The following is a 15,959-nucleotide window of genomic DNA, read 5'->3' on the forward strand; positions in this document are numbered from 1 at the left end:
CGTACTGCGTCTACAGAGAGACACCACCCCAGCGACGGCCTGGGATGAATGGCTTCAGCCCCCTGTGGGGTCCTTCTGACCTAGTATAACCAGCGTGGTCCTGGTGCGCTGGTCACAGATGACAGCAGAGCTGGGATTATGAGCCAGGTCTACCAGAAGCCTCACTGATATTTCTTCTCCGGGGGCAGCTCAGGTGCATTTTGGCAGGTGGTGAAGGCGGGTGTGCCTTAGAGCCCCATGCACACCTGGCTGCAGAACGTCGAGGGAGTATCTCCACACCTGCATCTTGTTGGTCCTAGGACCACCCGGCTTTCTGCAGAGCAAGCCACTGGTCTGCTGCTTCTGTGGCAAGATGGTAGACCTGGCCTGACCGGAAGTAGAATCTTCACGCGTTAGTGGGAAAGATGGCCGGAAAACTGCTGTGATGTGACTGACGCTCATCATGTGTGCTCTTCCTCCTCAGGCGGGGCCATGAGAGCCCTGTATGCCTACAGCCCCCTCGAGGACAGCTGGAGCTTGGTCACCCAGCTCAGCCACGAGCGCGCCAGCTGCGGCATCGCGCCCTGCAACAACCGCCTGTACATCACCGGCGGGCGGGACGAGAAGAACGAGGTCATCGCCACGGTGCTGTGCTGGGACCCCGAGACCCAGAAGCTGACGGAGGAGTGCGTCCTGCCCCGGGGAGTGTCTCATCACGGCAGCGTCACCATTAGGAAGTCCTACACCCACATTCGGAGGATCGTGCCAGGCGCAGTGTCTGTGTGACCGCGGAGGAACCCGGAGGGGGGCCCCACCCGCTGCATCCCCTGTCGGAGCCTGCCCTGAGGTCACAGCTCTGAGACCCTTGAGACAAGCCAGGAGTGTGTGCTCACCTACCTCAGGAGGGACGGCGTGGAGATGAACACTGAATGACGTTCGGGACATACCTGCCCATGCCAGGTCCCATGCTTGGCATTTCTTATACCACTTCGTTCAACCCCGATGACTGTCTGGGGCCTGGATACTGTCACTCCTGACTACAGAGGGGAAACCAAGTACTGGAGAGGCTACGTGACTCTCCCCAGCTCTCTCAACAAGTGCTAAGCCTGGAGTCGGTACCCAGGTCTTCCCATCTGGGTCAGGGTCCTTCCTTCCACACTGCCCAGTTCGGAGCAGGAAAACCAAAACCCAAGCCCCAGCCCAGCTCAGGTCTTGTTCTTCAAGTGGTAAAAGATTCACGCTGAGTGGCAGGAAGGCGTTTCTTCTTCCCTCCTCTCTTTTATCTCTTGTTTGTAAACTGTACACAATCCATGGTGTCAGAGCCCTTGGGCTCCCTGTCTAGAGCACCTCGTAGGCTCCTCCGAGGAGCAGGTCTGCGCGGATGGTTCTGGGAAGGAGTGTTTGGTTTGGAAGAGATGAAAGACTCGTGTTCTGGTCTCCTCTTTCTCTGATCACAGAACGGCCTGCTTTGGATTAGATCGGTCCTTACCAGACAAAACCACCTTCACCACGGCCTGGAGCCGTGGCGTCTTCGCGTCCACCCGTTGTACTGTGTTATAGAAAAACGATTTCCAGAGGACTCAGCTGATGTTTTCTACAAATGCAATCAACTTAACACTGCTGGCCACTGCAGGAATTACAGATTTTTCTTGGCAGTGTTCCTTCTATTTTTTAGACAGTGACTTGTGTCTATGTTCCCGCCACCTCCTAGAACCTTTGTTTTCAGGACCCTTTAAAGCTCTTCTCCTTGGGTTTAGGATCAGTGCGGCTTGATTTTGATTCAAAGGACAGAGGCTGCCCTTCACTCTTAAAAAGAAGGGCTTTCAAGTGAGCTCACTGGAAATGCATTCTAATCCCTGAGGTGGGGAAACTGGTTAAGAGATCCTGTTTCACATGCTGTAGTTAAAACATAGTAACGGCATTATCAAAGGTACTTTATTTTGGTCGTATGATTTCAATTCTTTTTTAAGAGCTTTATTCATGCCACAGGGAGGCGTATTTTGCATGCACCTCTCAACAGTTTGGCAAGTTATAAGGGATGTTAGCGATGATCTTGGACTTAATTTTCATGAATAAATTATGGTCAGAAGGACCTGATGTTCAAAACAGATTTTTAAGAACTTGGAAAATGACAAGTGAGATTTCTGTTTATGCCTAGATTGTTGAGGACAAATACAAATGTGTGTGAATGTGTCGAATTTTCTGTGTCTGAGCATTGGTGGGGCAGGTCAGCTCCCTGCTAAGAAAAGGGAGATGTGACCATAAAAAATGTGTTTGTGAACATTCAGAACACATTGTGCCCTGTGCACAAGCAGTAAGCACTAATAACCTCTGTGATGCCCTCAGCTGAAACAATTTCATTTAGTTCAATCCAGCAATTTCATCTCATTCAATTCCTGCTTGTCAAGCTGTGGGGACACAGAAGAATGTCAAATTCTCATCCTAGAGACATTCCGTAAATGGGTATATAGGCCACCAGTCAATATTCTAATTTTTCTTTTCTTTAACATACTCATAGCTGCAATGAGATGCATACAAAGTTAGGAGGCTGCATCTGAGTGCTGATTGCCTCTTGGTGGTGGTGGGGTCTCCTCTGAAAGCCGTGCACCTAGGTCAGCCAGCAATAGTGGCTTCCATGTTTGTCTCTTTACAATCGTCCTTGGAAGCCATTGTGAGCCACAGGAAAAATCAGTCTTAGTCCAAAGGGTATTTGAGGAAAGAGCTCCCAAAGAAGAAATCCAGGGACCACATTATTGGCATAGATGGAGAACCTTCACTCAAAAAGAGAACCTTCCCTCTCTGGAAGTGGATGGGTATCTTTTGATAAGAGCAATCAGCAAATTTTGAGCTCCTTGGTATGCTGGGAAGATGAGGATTTCGGATCTCTGAGTTATAAACCTGATTCTGAATGCTCTTGTCAAGTTTTAGGACTAGCTGGGGTTACCTAAATGCACCTGAAGAAGGACTCTGAAGTTTATGACACCAGATAAGCAGGTGAACTGTGTTAAAATCACAGGTACCTGCACCCAAGAAATGGGAGTTCTCATGGTGACACAGAGTAGGGGCAGATAGCCCTATTCAGAAGATCTAGACTTCTATATTTGAGCCTGTCTGTAACTTTCAGGGAAAGACAAGTTGAAGTCATCTGGGGGCAACTTAGGTAGGTAGAGTCATAGGGATCAGTCTTCTAGGCCCTCAGTCAGAATGGGAGCTCTAATTTCCATTCCATAATCATCCCCACATCATCACCATCATCATCCCAACCGGCACCAAGCTAACTGTTCTAACCCACGCCATAGGTGTGGGGAGAGCCAAGGTGGGACTAACCCAGAAACAAAGATCTCTAGGACTCCGGCAGGACACAGCAGGACACCCTGACAGCAGGCTGGATGCTGGGCAGGCCCTCGAGTGGGCAGAACACCCTTGGCGGAGGAGAAGAAGGGGTCAGAGGAGGACGCAGAGGTCACTTCTAGGGATGAGGATCTGAAAACTTATCACGGGCCTGGAGTTTGTGAGCATGACTCTTGTCCCAAGAAGGGTAGGGAGAATAGGGAAGAGGGAACCCTTTCCTTAAGATGTGGGCACAAGTCAGACAGGACTAGCAGGTGGCTAGCAGGTGGGCCAGTTTTCTGAGCCGTCCAGCTGGGCCTCCTCTCCCAATGGACCCAGAGGGAACGAGGCCCAGAGTCTCTGATGGAGGAGAATCGGTAGATGAGGTCAAAGTGCGCCAGTTGCCAAGGCTGGTCTGAAATAGGCAGTTGGGCTCACCAAAATACCAACAGATAGTTGTTCTCCTTTTAGCATTCATGCATTCTGGTCTCAGTGCTTTCAGGATACACACACACACACACACACACACACACACACACACACACACACACACACACAGAATGGAACTCAAAGCAAACCATGCTCTCAGGGAATATAATTTTCATTGTCTTATAGTTGTGAAAGGATAGCTTTGCTATTTATAGAAGTCCTTGAGTTATCACTGTTGATTACTTATCCTGGTTGATTCTTTAAAATGCAAATACTCAGTGGAATCTTTACAATGGGTAGATGCCACTGGAATTTTTTATGTAAAGCTCTTTTTCCATGCAGTATTAGATCTCATAATCTGAAGCTTTTCAGGGAAAGACCTTCATGGAAATCCACCTATGTCTCTAAGCATTTTGGTTACATGAATTTGTATTTTTTTAAGCACTCAAAGTAAGGATATTGTTTATAGGTTTAAAAAGTTTTTATTTATTCAATAAAATATGTCTGAAATGGATACGAACGTGTTATACCATGACCAGATGACTTTTGCTTCTTTTGGCTGATATGAGTAAATAGTACCCAAATGGAAATTCATGGAGAAAGTAGAAATTTAAAACATTTTAGTTGATTTGAGAAAGTTTAGATCAATTTTTAGGATAAACTTCATCAGGTTTAGCTCATAAACCGGTAAACAGCATACGGTTTTTCCTCCCTAGAGCCATGTTGCTTTTCTGAGCAAGCTTTTACCAGCCCATTTGCAAACTGCGTGACTTTCACCCAGCCTGGCCTTGCCCCTTCTTACCGGCTGTCCCCTTTTAGGTTTTTGATTTCTGTAAGCCATAGCTCAACTAATGTCTTCCTATGGTCTCTGAGACCCTAACCACCTGTGCCTCTGCAGAATGCAGATGGCAAGACTCACAGCAGGCCGCCTTAAAGAAAGGGGTCTTTTGTATCCAAAATTCCCAGTTATCTCTCTTTCAGGCAAACAAGGCATCGGGCAGTCCTCCTATCGAACACTCACTTGGCGTCACACTGTGTGTAAATTGTCCTATTGAAAAGCTCAGCTTGGCTTCCAGCCCTATGTAAATGAAGGAACAGGAGCAATGTCTTTTGATTGGCTGTGCCCACATGCAAATGAAGGACTGAAAAGAACACCTTCTGATTGGGCCTGTGAACAGCACCAGAGTCAAATGAAGAACTGAAAATAACACTTTTCTGATTGGTTCTGGGAACAGGGTTGATGGCATCAAGTATTGGGAACATCCCTCACCCTGTTGCTCCGTCTGAAACACACACACACACACACACACACACACACACACAAAGAGCGGGAATTCCTCCCTCTTACAGGGATTAGGAGACAGAGGCCTTCTCCTTCGAGGATTCCTTTCAAAAGAGTGGCTCTCAGGTCCTTAAGAAAGATGTTTCTGAGGGGTAGATGTTCAATACACACCTCAAAGGGACAGAGGAAGGACTCACAATTGTCAGCCTTCGTTAGTAAATGATCTTAAGAAGGAGGTCAGGGCCCATAGTCACGTGTTGGCTACAAAATACTATAAATTGTTTTCATAGCCTTCAGTTTTTCCAGGAAGCAGATCAGAAAGTGGCTAGGTCATCCCAGCGATGTGGCCTGAGCTCCTGGCAGCCATGTTCCCGTACGGGGAGTCTCTGAAGGCAGGACTGGGTGGAGGACAGGCAGTGAGTGCCCAGCAGACACAGTTAAAATACACAAGTGTAAAAATACTGCCCACTGCTGCTGGCAGTATTTTTAAAAAGAGCTGACGAACCATGTGGTCAACCAGACGTGGGTCCACTGTGAAGCAAGGAATGCCAAAGCCTTCCTTCTAGAATCTTCTGAAGACCACTGAAGAGAAAAATATATGAAAACTTCTTTGATCCCACTTGGCCACAGCACTGTTTCAAACTTTTAAGATCCTGTGTCACTATTAAGAGCGTTACTCTTTCCTATTCTATTTTCTCTTAAAAAGTTGTTCACAGTCCACCAAATTAACTTCATTACCCAGCAATGAGTCATAAGTCACAGCCCACACCTGAAAAACACAAGGCTAGAGGGTGCTGACTGGGGCAAAGACGGAGGGGTGACAGGAGAGAGGGTGGCCACCCTTGGGTATCATATGTCCACCAAGAAACAAACCCACTGAGCAGAGAAGTCTGTGAGGCTGACCTTAGACAGGCAGGATTTTGTGGGCAAAATTCTATTCTTTCCTAATAAAAATGTAGTAATAGGAACATCTATTGAGTGATTTCTCAGAAACGTGAGACAGAGCCAGAAATAGTCAAAGAGATTAGGCCAGTAAGAAAACTAGTCTAGGTGGAAATGCTGCCATTTTTAATTGTCGAAGGGCATGTTGGTAGAAGGCTCCATTTACACAAAGGTAGAAGAAACCCGGAGGAAAAGCCATATTTTGTTCACTTTTGTTAGACATTGCTCTGTCCTACATAGACATGAGTGAAAGGAGTAATTGGGTAACTTTTTATATGATGCAACACACATTTATTGAGCACCTACTATGTGCCACCCACAATTGTAGGCACAAGAGCTCCATCTGTGAACAAAATCCCTGCTCTCATGAGCAAATACTCTAGTAAAGAGAGCGAGAGAGACAGGCAAGCATGAAGCAAGTAGATCATATAATATGAAGTGGTAAATGGTACAAGAGAAGTAAAGCGGAGTAAGGTTATGCACCTTACTTTAAGTAGGGTAGAGAGACATCTCCTCTGATAAAGACACCCTTCAATGGAGGCTTGAGAAAAGAGAAAGGGCGAAGCCTGAGGCTATCTGGGGAAGGTTTCTTCAGACAGTGGGAAGGGCAAAGGAAAAGATATTGAAGAGGCTCAGCAGGCTTGCAGGGGCTGTCGTGAATTCAAAGCTGTAACCAGGAGCCTCCAAAGCCTCTGAAAACACTTTGAAAGTAATTCAGGGTAAGAGGACAGCAAACAAAAAAAAATCTCAGAAATACTAAAGATTCACAAATAAGGCACACCCAAGCTTGGGGTGTGCAAACCCAAGCTGTATTGGCAGGAGGTGATTAAGGAGCTGTCACCCAGAACCTATGGTTCTTGTGAGACAACAACCATGGCTTGGTCTTTCTGACCTTGTCCTGGGAGGCTGGCGCTGGTCTTCCAGACTGCTTGGTCCCTCTGCCCTAGGCGCCGGGGAAAGCCAGACCCACGGCTCATTCCCTGGATACACAGAGACAGCAGCGCCCGGATCCTACCGACCAGCTTATTCATTTGTTCATTGTGCTGGCAGTAGAAGGCACACCAGCCAGGGCAGCAGAAAGAAATGAAAACCAAAACTTAGGGTCATTAGGCTTTCAGGAAGCCTACAATTTGGAAGCATCTTATTGGTGGCCCAAAATAATATGCACCAATGTTCGGCACATTAAAACAAGAGTTGTATTCACAGTTCTAAAATATTTGGGGAAAAAAACTGCATCTATGCTGGACATATTTAGACTTTTTCCTTCTCACTTCTCCCTAAACAATACAGCATAACAACTGTTTCCATAGCGCCCACATAGTGTTAGGGATTACAAGTAACCTAGAGACGATTTAAATGATACTCGATCTTCACAGGTTATTTGCAAATACTGCATCACCTCTGTGAGGGACTGGAGCATCTTTGGATTGTGTGGTGAGTCCGGTCCAATCACACAGATACCAAAGGACACCCGTAATAAAAATCCCCAGGGGCTCAGCACAAACCAACAAACCATTGAAAAAGCTGTTATAAAATATGCAGCAATGCAGACACAGGCCAGAAATTAGGCGCTAAAAATGTTATTTCTAAAACGACTTCTGTGACTGCATCTCCCTGGGAGGGGGGTGAGAGTTTTTGGGGGAACCAAGGCTGAGATGTGGGGAGGGTGAAGAAGGGGTGCAGCTTTGTCACTCTGACCTCCAACCCCATCCGGGTGGCTTCAGCTTCCAAGCAGGGTAAGAATAGATGACAGCTCATAGGGTTGGAGTGAGGGTTACGGGTCAGACGTGTGGGGTGTTGAGCTCATTGCCTGGCACTGCAAATGCTCTGCACACATTGGCAGCTATAATTGTTCTCAGCCGAGAGCCCACAGCGCTGGGGACTGCGTGCTCACTGGCCTTGGCACCTGCAGCGCTAGCACGGAGCTGGGCACCCGGGAAACACTCAGTGCCCGTGGCCGCGTCGAGCCCTGTCAGGGAGGGTGTGGGGGGCAGGTCCTGAGAAGCTGCTCTCCCCGTTATCACCCCACCATCATCCACGGCTGTCAGGCACTGTCCACATGCTGGACCCTGAACGATAAAACCATAGGTGCTTTTCTGCACGGGGTAATACGTTAAAAAACTGGCGGCCCAGAGCCTTCTTCCTATTAAACTGACCCAAAGAATAGGGGACGTTCTCTTAGAAGAGGGCTCGATCTGAGAAGCTGGGGATCTTCCTCTCCACCCACTGCTGCTTGCAAAGAGGGGGCACAGTGCAGGTGGTGAGGGCTTGGGTCTCATTTAGCTCCATGGTTCTATGACTGGAAGGATTTTATTTATTTATTTTTAATTTAATTTAATTGAGACAAGGTTTCACTATGCAGTTCAGGCTGGCCTTGAACTCACTATGTAATCTCCTGAGTGCTGGGATTACAGGTGTGTACCACTACACCCGGCAAGGAGTTTTAGATCATGCAGGTCACAATTTTAAGATGAATGCAAAAATCTACATGTTCTTATTACCAATTCACCGTGTGATAGGTACAAAGCCAGGGACATGTGCAAACAAACCACCACCCAAACCAACCAACCAACCAAGTAACCAAACAAACAAACAGAGAGTCAAGGGGCTGAAAGTGATCTTTTAAATTCCCTTCCAGCCCTAACAGACTTCATGCAAGAGGTATGGCTGCACTTTTAAAGTTGTCCACCAGGGGACAAAGGACGTCCACACTCTCTTTAACTAAACTCTACCTGAGCCCCTCAGCCCCGGAGCTTCCTCTAATTCTTGAAGATTCGCGCCAGGCCTCCTCTCCCAAGAGGGCTCTTAGGGCAGATGCCTGGCCTCCTGTATCCTGGGATCATTGAGTCTAAGACACCACTGACTGTAAGACACATCTTTATTTTAGCTGACTCTAAGAAAGAAAAATGGTATAGTGCTTTCACGATGAAATTGCACAAGTCAATTATACCATATTTTCTTTGCTTTAAAATTTCTTATCCTGTCTCTTCAGGGACCTGGTCATTTCTCCTGACCTTTGTTTGCACTGATTTGCATAATATAGGCAATTCTTTTGCACACATCCTCAGTAACAAGCGTAACATAGCATCTCTTACGTAAGTACCCCACAGAACTTGTTGCTTTGCAAGAAAATACAAAGCTGCGGTCATTCCTCCCCCAGTGAGTATTTGTTAGACTAATAAAATTCATGTCCACTGACAGAGCTCCATGGACGTAGAGCTTCCAGACATAGCTTTGTTTCAATGCCAAATCAGAATATTATTATTATGAAATGATTGCTTAGGAAATTTTTTCTGAGGTGTAATTGACATAGAATAAATTGCACAGAAAGTATACCAACCATGTGGTACCTCCTGTGAAACTATCATCACACACAACATAAAAGAAACCGCTCACCCTAGAAGTTTCCTCCTGCCTCTTTGTAATCCCTACCTCTCACTCATTGCCCACCCCTTATAGGCAGCTAGTGATCTGCTTTCTGTCAGTACAGATCAGTTTGTACAGATCAGTTTGCATATTCTAGCAGTTTATGTACATGGATCCTACCATTTGCATTTTATGTTCATGTAAATGGAATCCTGCAATATGTACCCTTTTTTATCTAGCTTTTTTCACTCTGAGATTATCTAGAGATTTATTATTGTCGTATCAATACATTTGTTCCTTTTGTTTAAAAATGACCCCATTAAGGTATTTACATACCATCAAATTCACCTGATTGAAGTGTATAACCCAATGGTTTTTAGCATATTTATAGAACTGTGCAAAAACCACTCAAATCGCATTTTAGAACATTTCCATCACCCCTAAAGAAAACTCCTACCCATTTGCAACCATACATTTCTATTTCCAGCCCTAGGCAACCACCATTGTACTTTATAAATTTGCCCAAGACTGACCTCTCATCCAAGTGAATAATACAGTATATGGTCCTCTGACTGGCTTCTTTGACTTGAGAATTTCCAAGGTTCATATACATTGTGACGTATACATTCCTTCTGTGGTTGAATAATACTCCCTTATATGGGTGAACCACATTTACCCATTGATAGCAATTTTGGGTGGTTTTTATATTTTTGCTATCATGAAAAACGTGGCTGTAAATATTTGCATGCGGGGGCTGGGGATTTAGCTCAGCAGCAAAGCGCCTGCCTGGCAAGCGCAAGGTCGTGAGTTCGGTTCCCAGTACCAGACAAACCCCCCCCCCCAAAAAAAAAATTGCATGCAAGTCTCTGTGTGGACATAGATTCTCTTAGATACAGACTTAAGAATAAAATGGCTGGGCCACAAGGTGACTCCATGCTCAATATTCTCAGAAACTGCTAGACTACCTTCCAAAGTATCTGTGCCATTTTATATTCCCTCTAGCAATATACAGCATTCCCATTTCTCTGTATTCTCAACACGTCTCTGTGTTTGTGTGTGTGTGTGGGGGGGATTGAACTAAAAGCCTTATACATGCTAGGAAGTTTCCTACTACTGAGCTATATCCCCAACACAGCACTTGTTATAGTCTTTTTTTTTTTTTTTTAACTGTTCTGGTATCTCCTTATATTACTTATTTAAATTTGCATTTCTTAATGATAAGTGATGAGCATCTTTTTTGCCCATTGGATCTTCAAATATCAGAGAAATGTCTATTCAAACCTTTTGTCTATGTTTAAATTAGGTTGTCTTATGTTTGTGTCCTCTATGTATTTTGGATGCAAGTCTCTCTTTAAGACAGAATTTGCAAATATTTTCTTTCAGTATTTTGTTGTCGGTTGTCTTTTCCTGTATTCATGTTTTTTGAAACATTTTAAATTTTGATAAAGAACAATATTTTATTGTCTGTGCTTCGGGCATTTTATCTAGGAAATCATTGGCTAACTGAAGGTAATGATGATCTATTCCTGTTTTCATCCAAGAGTTTTACAGTCTGTTCTCCTGTTTAAGCCTCTGATCCACTCTGAATGAACTTTTGTGCCCATTGTGAAGGTGCAAGTTCATCCTCTCGAATGTGAATATCCAGGTGTCCTGGCACCATTGTGGAAAAGACTATCCCATTTCCATTGTAGCAGGAAAACCAATATCAATCCAAATGGAAGACTCTGCACCAAGGCGTTAGAAGGCAACTTTTATTAAGCTCACGGGCCGGGGAACCCAGAGGTTCAAATCACCAGCCCTGAGTCAGGTTTGAGGTCAGTTTAAATAGTGTTTGTGAGTGGGAAGTACACAGCTGATAGCAGGCTATTACATGATTGGTTACACGGAATACAAGAATTACATCCTACATCGTCAGGCAGGTTTGTACAGGAACATTCCGGGAGGGAGGGGTCTGAGAAGAGTAGGTAGAGCTGAAAGTGTCCTTGACTGGGCCAGTCTTCCCCAGACATGATGGCCTCGAAGCAAGTTGGGACTCACTGCATATTTTTAAAACACAAGCCGGACACAGCCAGTTTGACCCACACATTGTTACGGGGAAACCTTTGGGCCTAGACCGTCAAGGCCAGCTCCACAGCGGAGCAGGAGCAAAGTCACGGGCTATGAATTGATTTCTAACTTTTGTTACAATATGCTTACAAGTCTGCTACTCTACACGTGTGCCAACACCATCACATTGTCTCAGCGAGGAAGGAATAAAGAAGAGTACCTGCCTTGCAAAGGAAATAGCTTAACTAAAAGTTAAACTATTTTTACTCCCGGATGGCACAATTCTCTATGTAGATAGCTTGATGGAATCTTATAAAATATAAAACAGTAACAGCATTTCTAGAACCAATAAAGGAATTTAGTAAATTTAGAGGAAACGCCAATATCCATGACAATTTATTTCTAAGGGTTAGAATTGAATAATCGGAAGTGATTTAAGAAAGACCACTTACCGCAAGCCTCTAGCAAGCTGATAATGGTGGAACGTCCACCGTGCTCTGACCCTGCCGTGCATGACCCCAGGACCCAGGGCCTCCTGAAGTTTTGTGTCTTGGGCACCTGGCTGGTCCCACCCTAGACCCAAGTCCCAGGATATGAGTGAGATGTGGTGGTTTTAGAAAAGTCCACTAATTCTGTGTGATGACCTTCCCTTTGTGTGATGCCCCTCTCTTTGGCAGGGCTGGACCTTAGGGCCCTTGTGTGCTGGATGGATCATAGGAGAAGTGGTCCACGTGACTTCTGAGGCTCGGTCCTAAAAGGCCTGGGTCCTCTCCCTTTCTCTTGGCCAGTCTTTCTGGGGAAGCCAGCTGCTGTGTGGTGAGGGCCATCAAGCAAGCAGGGGACTAGAGCCAGAGCTGAGGCCTCCGGCCTGTGGACCGGAGAATGAGCCGCCCTGGCCAGAGTGACCTGCAGCCCCAGCGACAGCTCTGTAGGCTCCTGCTCACTGTGGGAAGCGCTGTGGCCGGGGGTCCGAGGCCTGGCTGGGGTGACTGGTGCAAGCGTGGGTCATGGAGGGACGGGCAGAGGGAGCCGGCTCAGGGCGGACAGTGCCGGGGGCTGAGGACTTTGCAACCTCCTTACCCCGGGCAGCTGAAGCCTGAAGTAGGGACAGAGCTGGGAGCCACTCTGGCCTTGCCCCCCAGCAGCTGTGTCACCTAAGGAAGTCACTTGCCCTCTCTGGGCATATTTCCTTATCTCATAAACGGGGATTATACTACTATGCTGTAAGGGTGGTGTGAGGATTAGCCAACATGTATAATAATGCACGGTTTGTTTGAGTTCGTCGGAATTCAAAGCTAGCACACTCTGTGGTTATTAACAGTTATCCCAATAACAGTAAGCGGAGGGTCTTACAAGGACACTGGGTGCTTCCGGGCCCCATGACTAAGTGGTGGAGGGGATTTGCCTGCTCCTGAGTTCATCAGCATAAACAGAAAGGAGATTCTCATAAAACCTAGGGAGGGAGAAGAGGGCGTCAGGAACAGCTTGAATAGCAAGAGAGGAAAACACCCGCAGAAAACCAAACACGGGCTTGTGCCGGGCAGTCCCTCTGGTTACAAGCACAGGGTGCATCTTAGAAATGAGCTGAATGCCTCTGGTCCCCGCCAAGGTCTCACACTGTGCAGGGAGGACAGCGCTGTGGCGCCCCCGGGCACTTCCGGTCCACGGTGGGATAAACAGGAGTGCGACAGAAGGGCGAGATACAGGGGCAAGCGGAGGAGATCCACGCTGGGGACCCAAGCCCTGGGTCTCTTCTCGGAGGGTATTTTCACAGCTCCTCCAGTGCAGACAGCAGATGACTGAGAAAACTCACTGCGGGGCTTTAGTCCTGGAAGGCTGGCACTGGTGTTTTGCTTTAGATAACTGAATATGTAAAAGTTTGCAGAATCAAAATGAAATTGCTTTTGTCAAGCCTTAACCAAAATGATAAGAAAGCGAGAAGTTTGTGAAGGAGGGTCTCTTGCATCCGTGCCTGATGACGAGAACTATTTTGAAAACGCCTCTGCCAGAACCCAGACCTTATCCAAAGGCCACCACCACCTGACGCGGGAAATACAAGGACATCTATCCAGCAACTGTTTGTTTCTTCTAGGTCTCACTCGATCTTTGTTATTGATCCTCATCCCTAAGGATTATTATTTCAAAATATCTCATGTAACCCTCAGTTCACCTTTAAACACTTGCCCTGGCCTCAACTTCCTGTGCCCAAGTATTCCCATTGCATGTTCTGCTGTTCTCAGATAACCGTGTTAATCCTTAGAGAATAGCCCTCTGATTGTTACCTAGGTTTACAAGTGAAATCTGTTAACAAGTTAACAGAGAATTTGAATTACCCCAGTCAGAAAGCACGTTCCTGGCAAACTTCAGATTTTGAAACTACCGTAGAGTATGAGATCGCTGACTTGGCTCTAAATTTGACATTTCCCATCCTGTCCACTAGATGGCGGAACGGGGCCACTGCAGAATCCACTAGTTCGGCGGTAGCTTTTTCCCCAGAGATTTTTAAAAAAGAGGCAAGTATATTTTTTAGTTGGTTCCATGCAGATTTCCCTATCTAGCTCTCTTTTTTTACTTTAATTTTAAAAAATCACTAACTATGATGCCAGACTCATGGCGGTCGCACAGTTTCTGTACCGTCCAGTGTCACATAGTCAGGCCTGTGTTATGAAAACAGATGACCTGAGCTCTATAAGAGTTAAGGTTCGTGTCGTCAGGAACCAGAACTTCAGTAAGCATTCGCACATCTGGACGGACAGCAGGGAGAGGAGGAAGAAGAGAGGAAAGATAGTTTCTGGTCCTCTTAGGGCGTGGATGGTCACGTCACAGCTTGGTGGGAAAGGTAACTGCTCACATTGGACCTCAGGGAAACCCGTCGGATGTCTGCATGGAGCCCCGTCACCGTGGTAGGTGCCAGTGTTGGCCGTGGGCCACTGTGTTTGGAATGACCACCAGTTGGAAGGACAAGCTGGAAAAAGGAGAGGAGAGAAAGGACCAGCATCTCCCAGGACGGTTGTGCTTGCTTGTCTGTTATCCCAGGGAAGTACCTAGTATCCTGTATCCAATATCCAGTATCCTGTGTCCAGTATCCTGTGATGGCTGTGCCTTCGTTTCCAACGTCCGCATCCCACGCGAGGTTCTGTTCGGACCAGCTCTGCCCTGGTGTCACCTAGGGAAGAGGGGCCTCAGAAATGGAGTTTCCAGACAGATCACATGGGTGCTGTGCAGATCAGCAGACACGGGAATGTCAAATGAAACAGACTTCCTTGATCCGTTTTAGTCTTTGGGATTTTAATAATTTTAATTTGGAAAACTTAGTTCTGCTAAGCCAGTAGCAACTGGAATTATTGCTAAAATACCCAAGGCAACACTTCGAAGCAAACCACGCATTTGACATATTATATGTAAATGAAATGAAATTGTTTATGATCAATCACATTATCACAGAAAATAATACAAGACATATTTCCATCATGTGCCCCCTAGCACCTATACTGCCTTTTTCACCAAATCTTAAGTCAGCTCCTGAGGCTGCAAAGTAATGTCAAGACTAGCGCGGTGTCCGTGCACACCGTCTCAGGCAGCCCTCATCACCGAGGTGCACACGACTTAAAGGAAGCAGGGTTTACTTTGGCTCCTGTTTCTAATCCACGGCCTGCTGGCTCCCAGAGCAGGAAAGACAGGACACAGGGGCACGGCGGACACAAACTGCCCACATCGCGGTAGCCAGGAAGCACAGGGAGAAGCGAAATGCTCCCTCCCAGGTCCCACCTGCAGTGACCCGCCTCCAACAGCAAGTCAGCTGTTGTCACCCGCGGGATTCCCTGGGAGCTCGAGGGCTTCGGGCGGGACATCGAGATAGGAAGCATCACAGGCACCGTGTCTGGAGTCACACAGGCATAAACTCAAGCGTGCTGCAAGAGCAAGAACAGCTCTGACTCTCTCTGCGGCCGTGTTCCTCTGGCGTCTCTAGGATCGCTTCTCTCTCTCTCCCCAGCCTGATAATCTACTAACCGTTTACTCCCAAGAGAAGCAGATCCAGTACAAGGATGCCCTTACGGGGTGTGTCAACTCTTCTCAACATTCTCTTTCTTTCTTTCTTTTCTTTAATCTGCAGGGTCAATAGATGTTAATGTGCTTTCCACCAACTGCTTCAAGTCATTTGGATATGTGAAAGATATCAGTTTTTGGTTTTAAAAATATTAGCGGGGCCTGGGGATTTAGCTCAGAGGCACAACTCTTGCCTGGCAAGCGCGAGGTCGTGAGTTCGACTTCCGGTACCGGAAAAAAAAAACACACCAAAAATAAAAATAAAAATATTAGCATAAGAAACACCTCAGTGTTGCAAACACATTCCTAATGGACTCAACCGGTAGTCCATTTACTTAAAAAAAAGTATTTGCCGTAAATCCAGGGCAGGTTTGTAACTGACTCTAGCTATCGGTTTGGGTGGGATTAACTCCATATGCTCCATAAAGCGCGTGGTGAGCACTTAGTGGTTGTTAACTACTAAGGAAGGGGAAAAAGAAAATTATATTTTAGCTGTACTTTAAACATCAGCGCAACCAAACAGTGCAAAACGCCCAAC

General features: G+C 46.4%; 2 protein-coding genes across 5 annotated transcripts in view; one reads left to right on the top strand and one right to left on the bottom strand.

Moving 5' to 3' along the window:
* Positions 1-4,252, top strand: part of Klhl6 (kelch-like family member 6) — a 64,405-nt gene extending 60,153 nt beyond the window's left edge. The window contains exon 7 of the mRNA XM_005383364.2: positions 464-4,252. Coding sequence (XP_005383421.1) covers positions 464-765 — 302 coding nt within the window. The 3' untranslated portion in view covers positions 766-4,252. The remainder of the gene's footprint in view (positions 1-463) is intronic.
* Positions 4,253-12,680: 8,428 nt separating this feature from the next.
* Positions 12,681-15,959, bottom strand: part of LOC102004074 — a 4,928-nt gene continuing 1,649 nt past the window's right edge. Inside the window, exons 1-4 of one of the 4 annotated variants that reach the window (XM_005383365.2) lie at positions 15,386-15,540; positions 15,001-15,285; positions 14,419-14,540; positions 12,681-13,237 (exon numbers count right to left, since the gene is read on the bottom strand). In XM_005383365.2, coding sequence (XP_005383422.1) covers positions 12,928-13,237; positions 14,419-14,540; positions 15,001-15,240 — 672 coding nt within the window. In that variant the 5' untranslated portion in view covers positions 15,241-15,285; positions 15,386-15,540 and the 3' untranslated portion in view covers positions 12,681-12,927. Of the gene's footprint in view, positions 13,238-14,418; positions 14,541-15,000; positions 15,332-15,385; positions 15,541-15,959 lie in introns of those variants that run through there. The other 3 variants (XR_001233672.1, XM_013513352.1, XR_001233671.1) reach the window with 3 other exon arrangements.

The sequence above is a fragment of the Chinchilla lanigera genome, unplaced genomic scaffold, assembly GCF_000276665.1.
Source record: "Chinchilla lanigera isolate Chin_1 unplaced genomic scaffold, ChiLan1.0 scaffold00019, whole genome shotgun sequence".
NCBI classification, from domain to species: domain Eukaryota; kingdom Metazoa; phylum Chordata; class Mammalia; order Rodentia; family Chinchillidae; genus Chinchilla; species Chinchilla lanigera.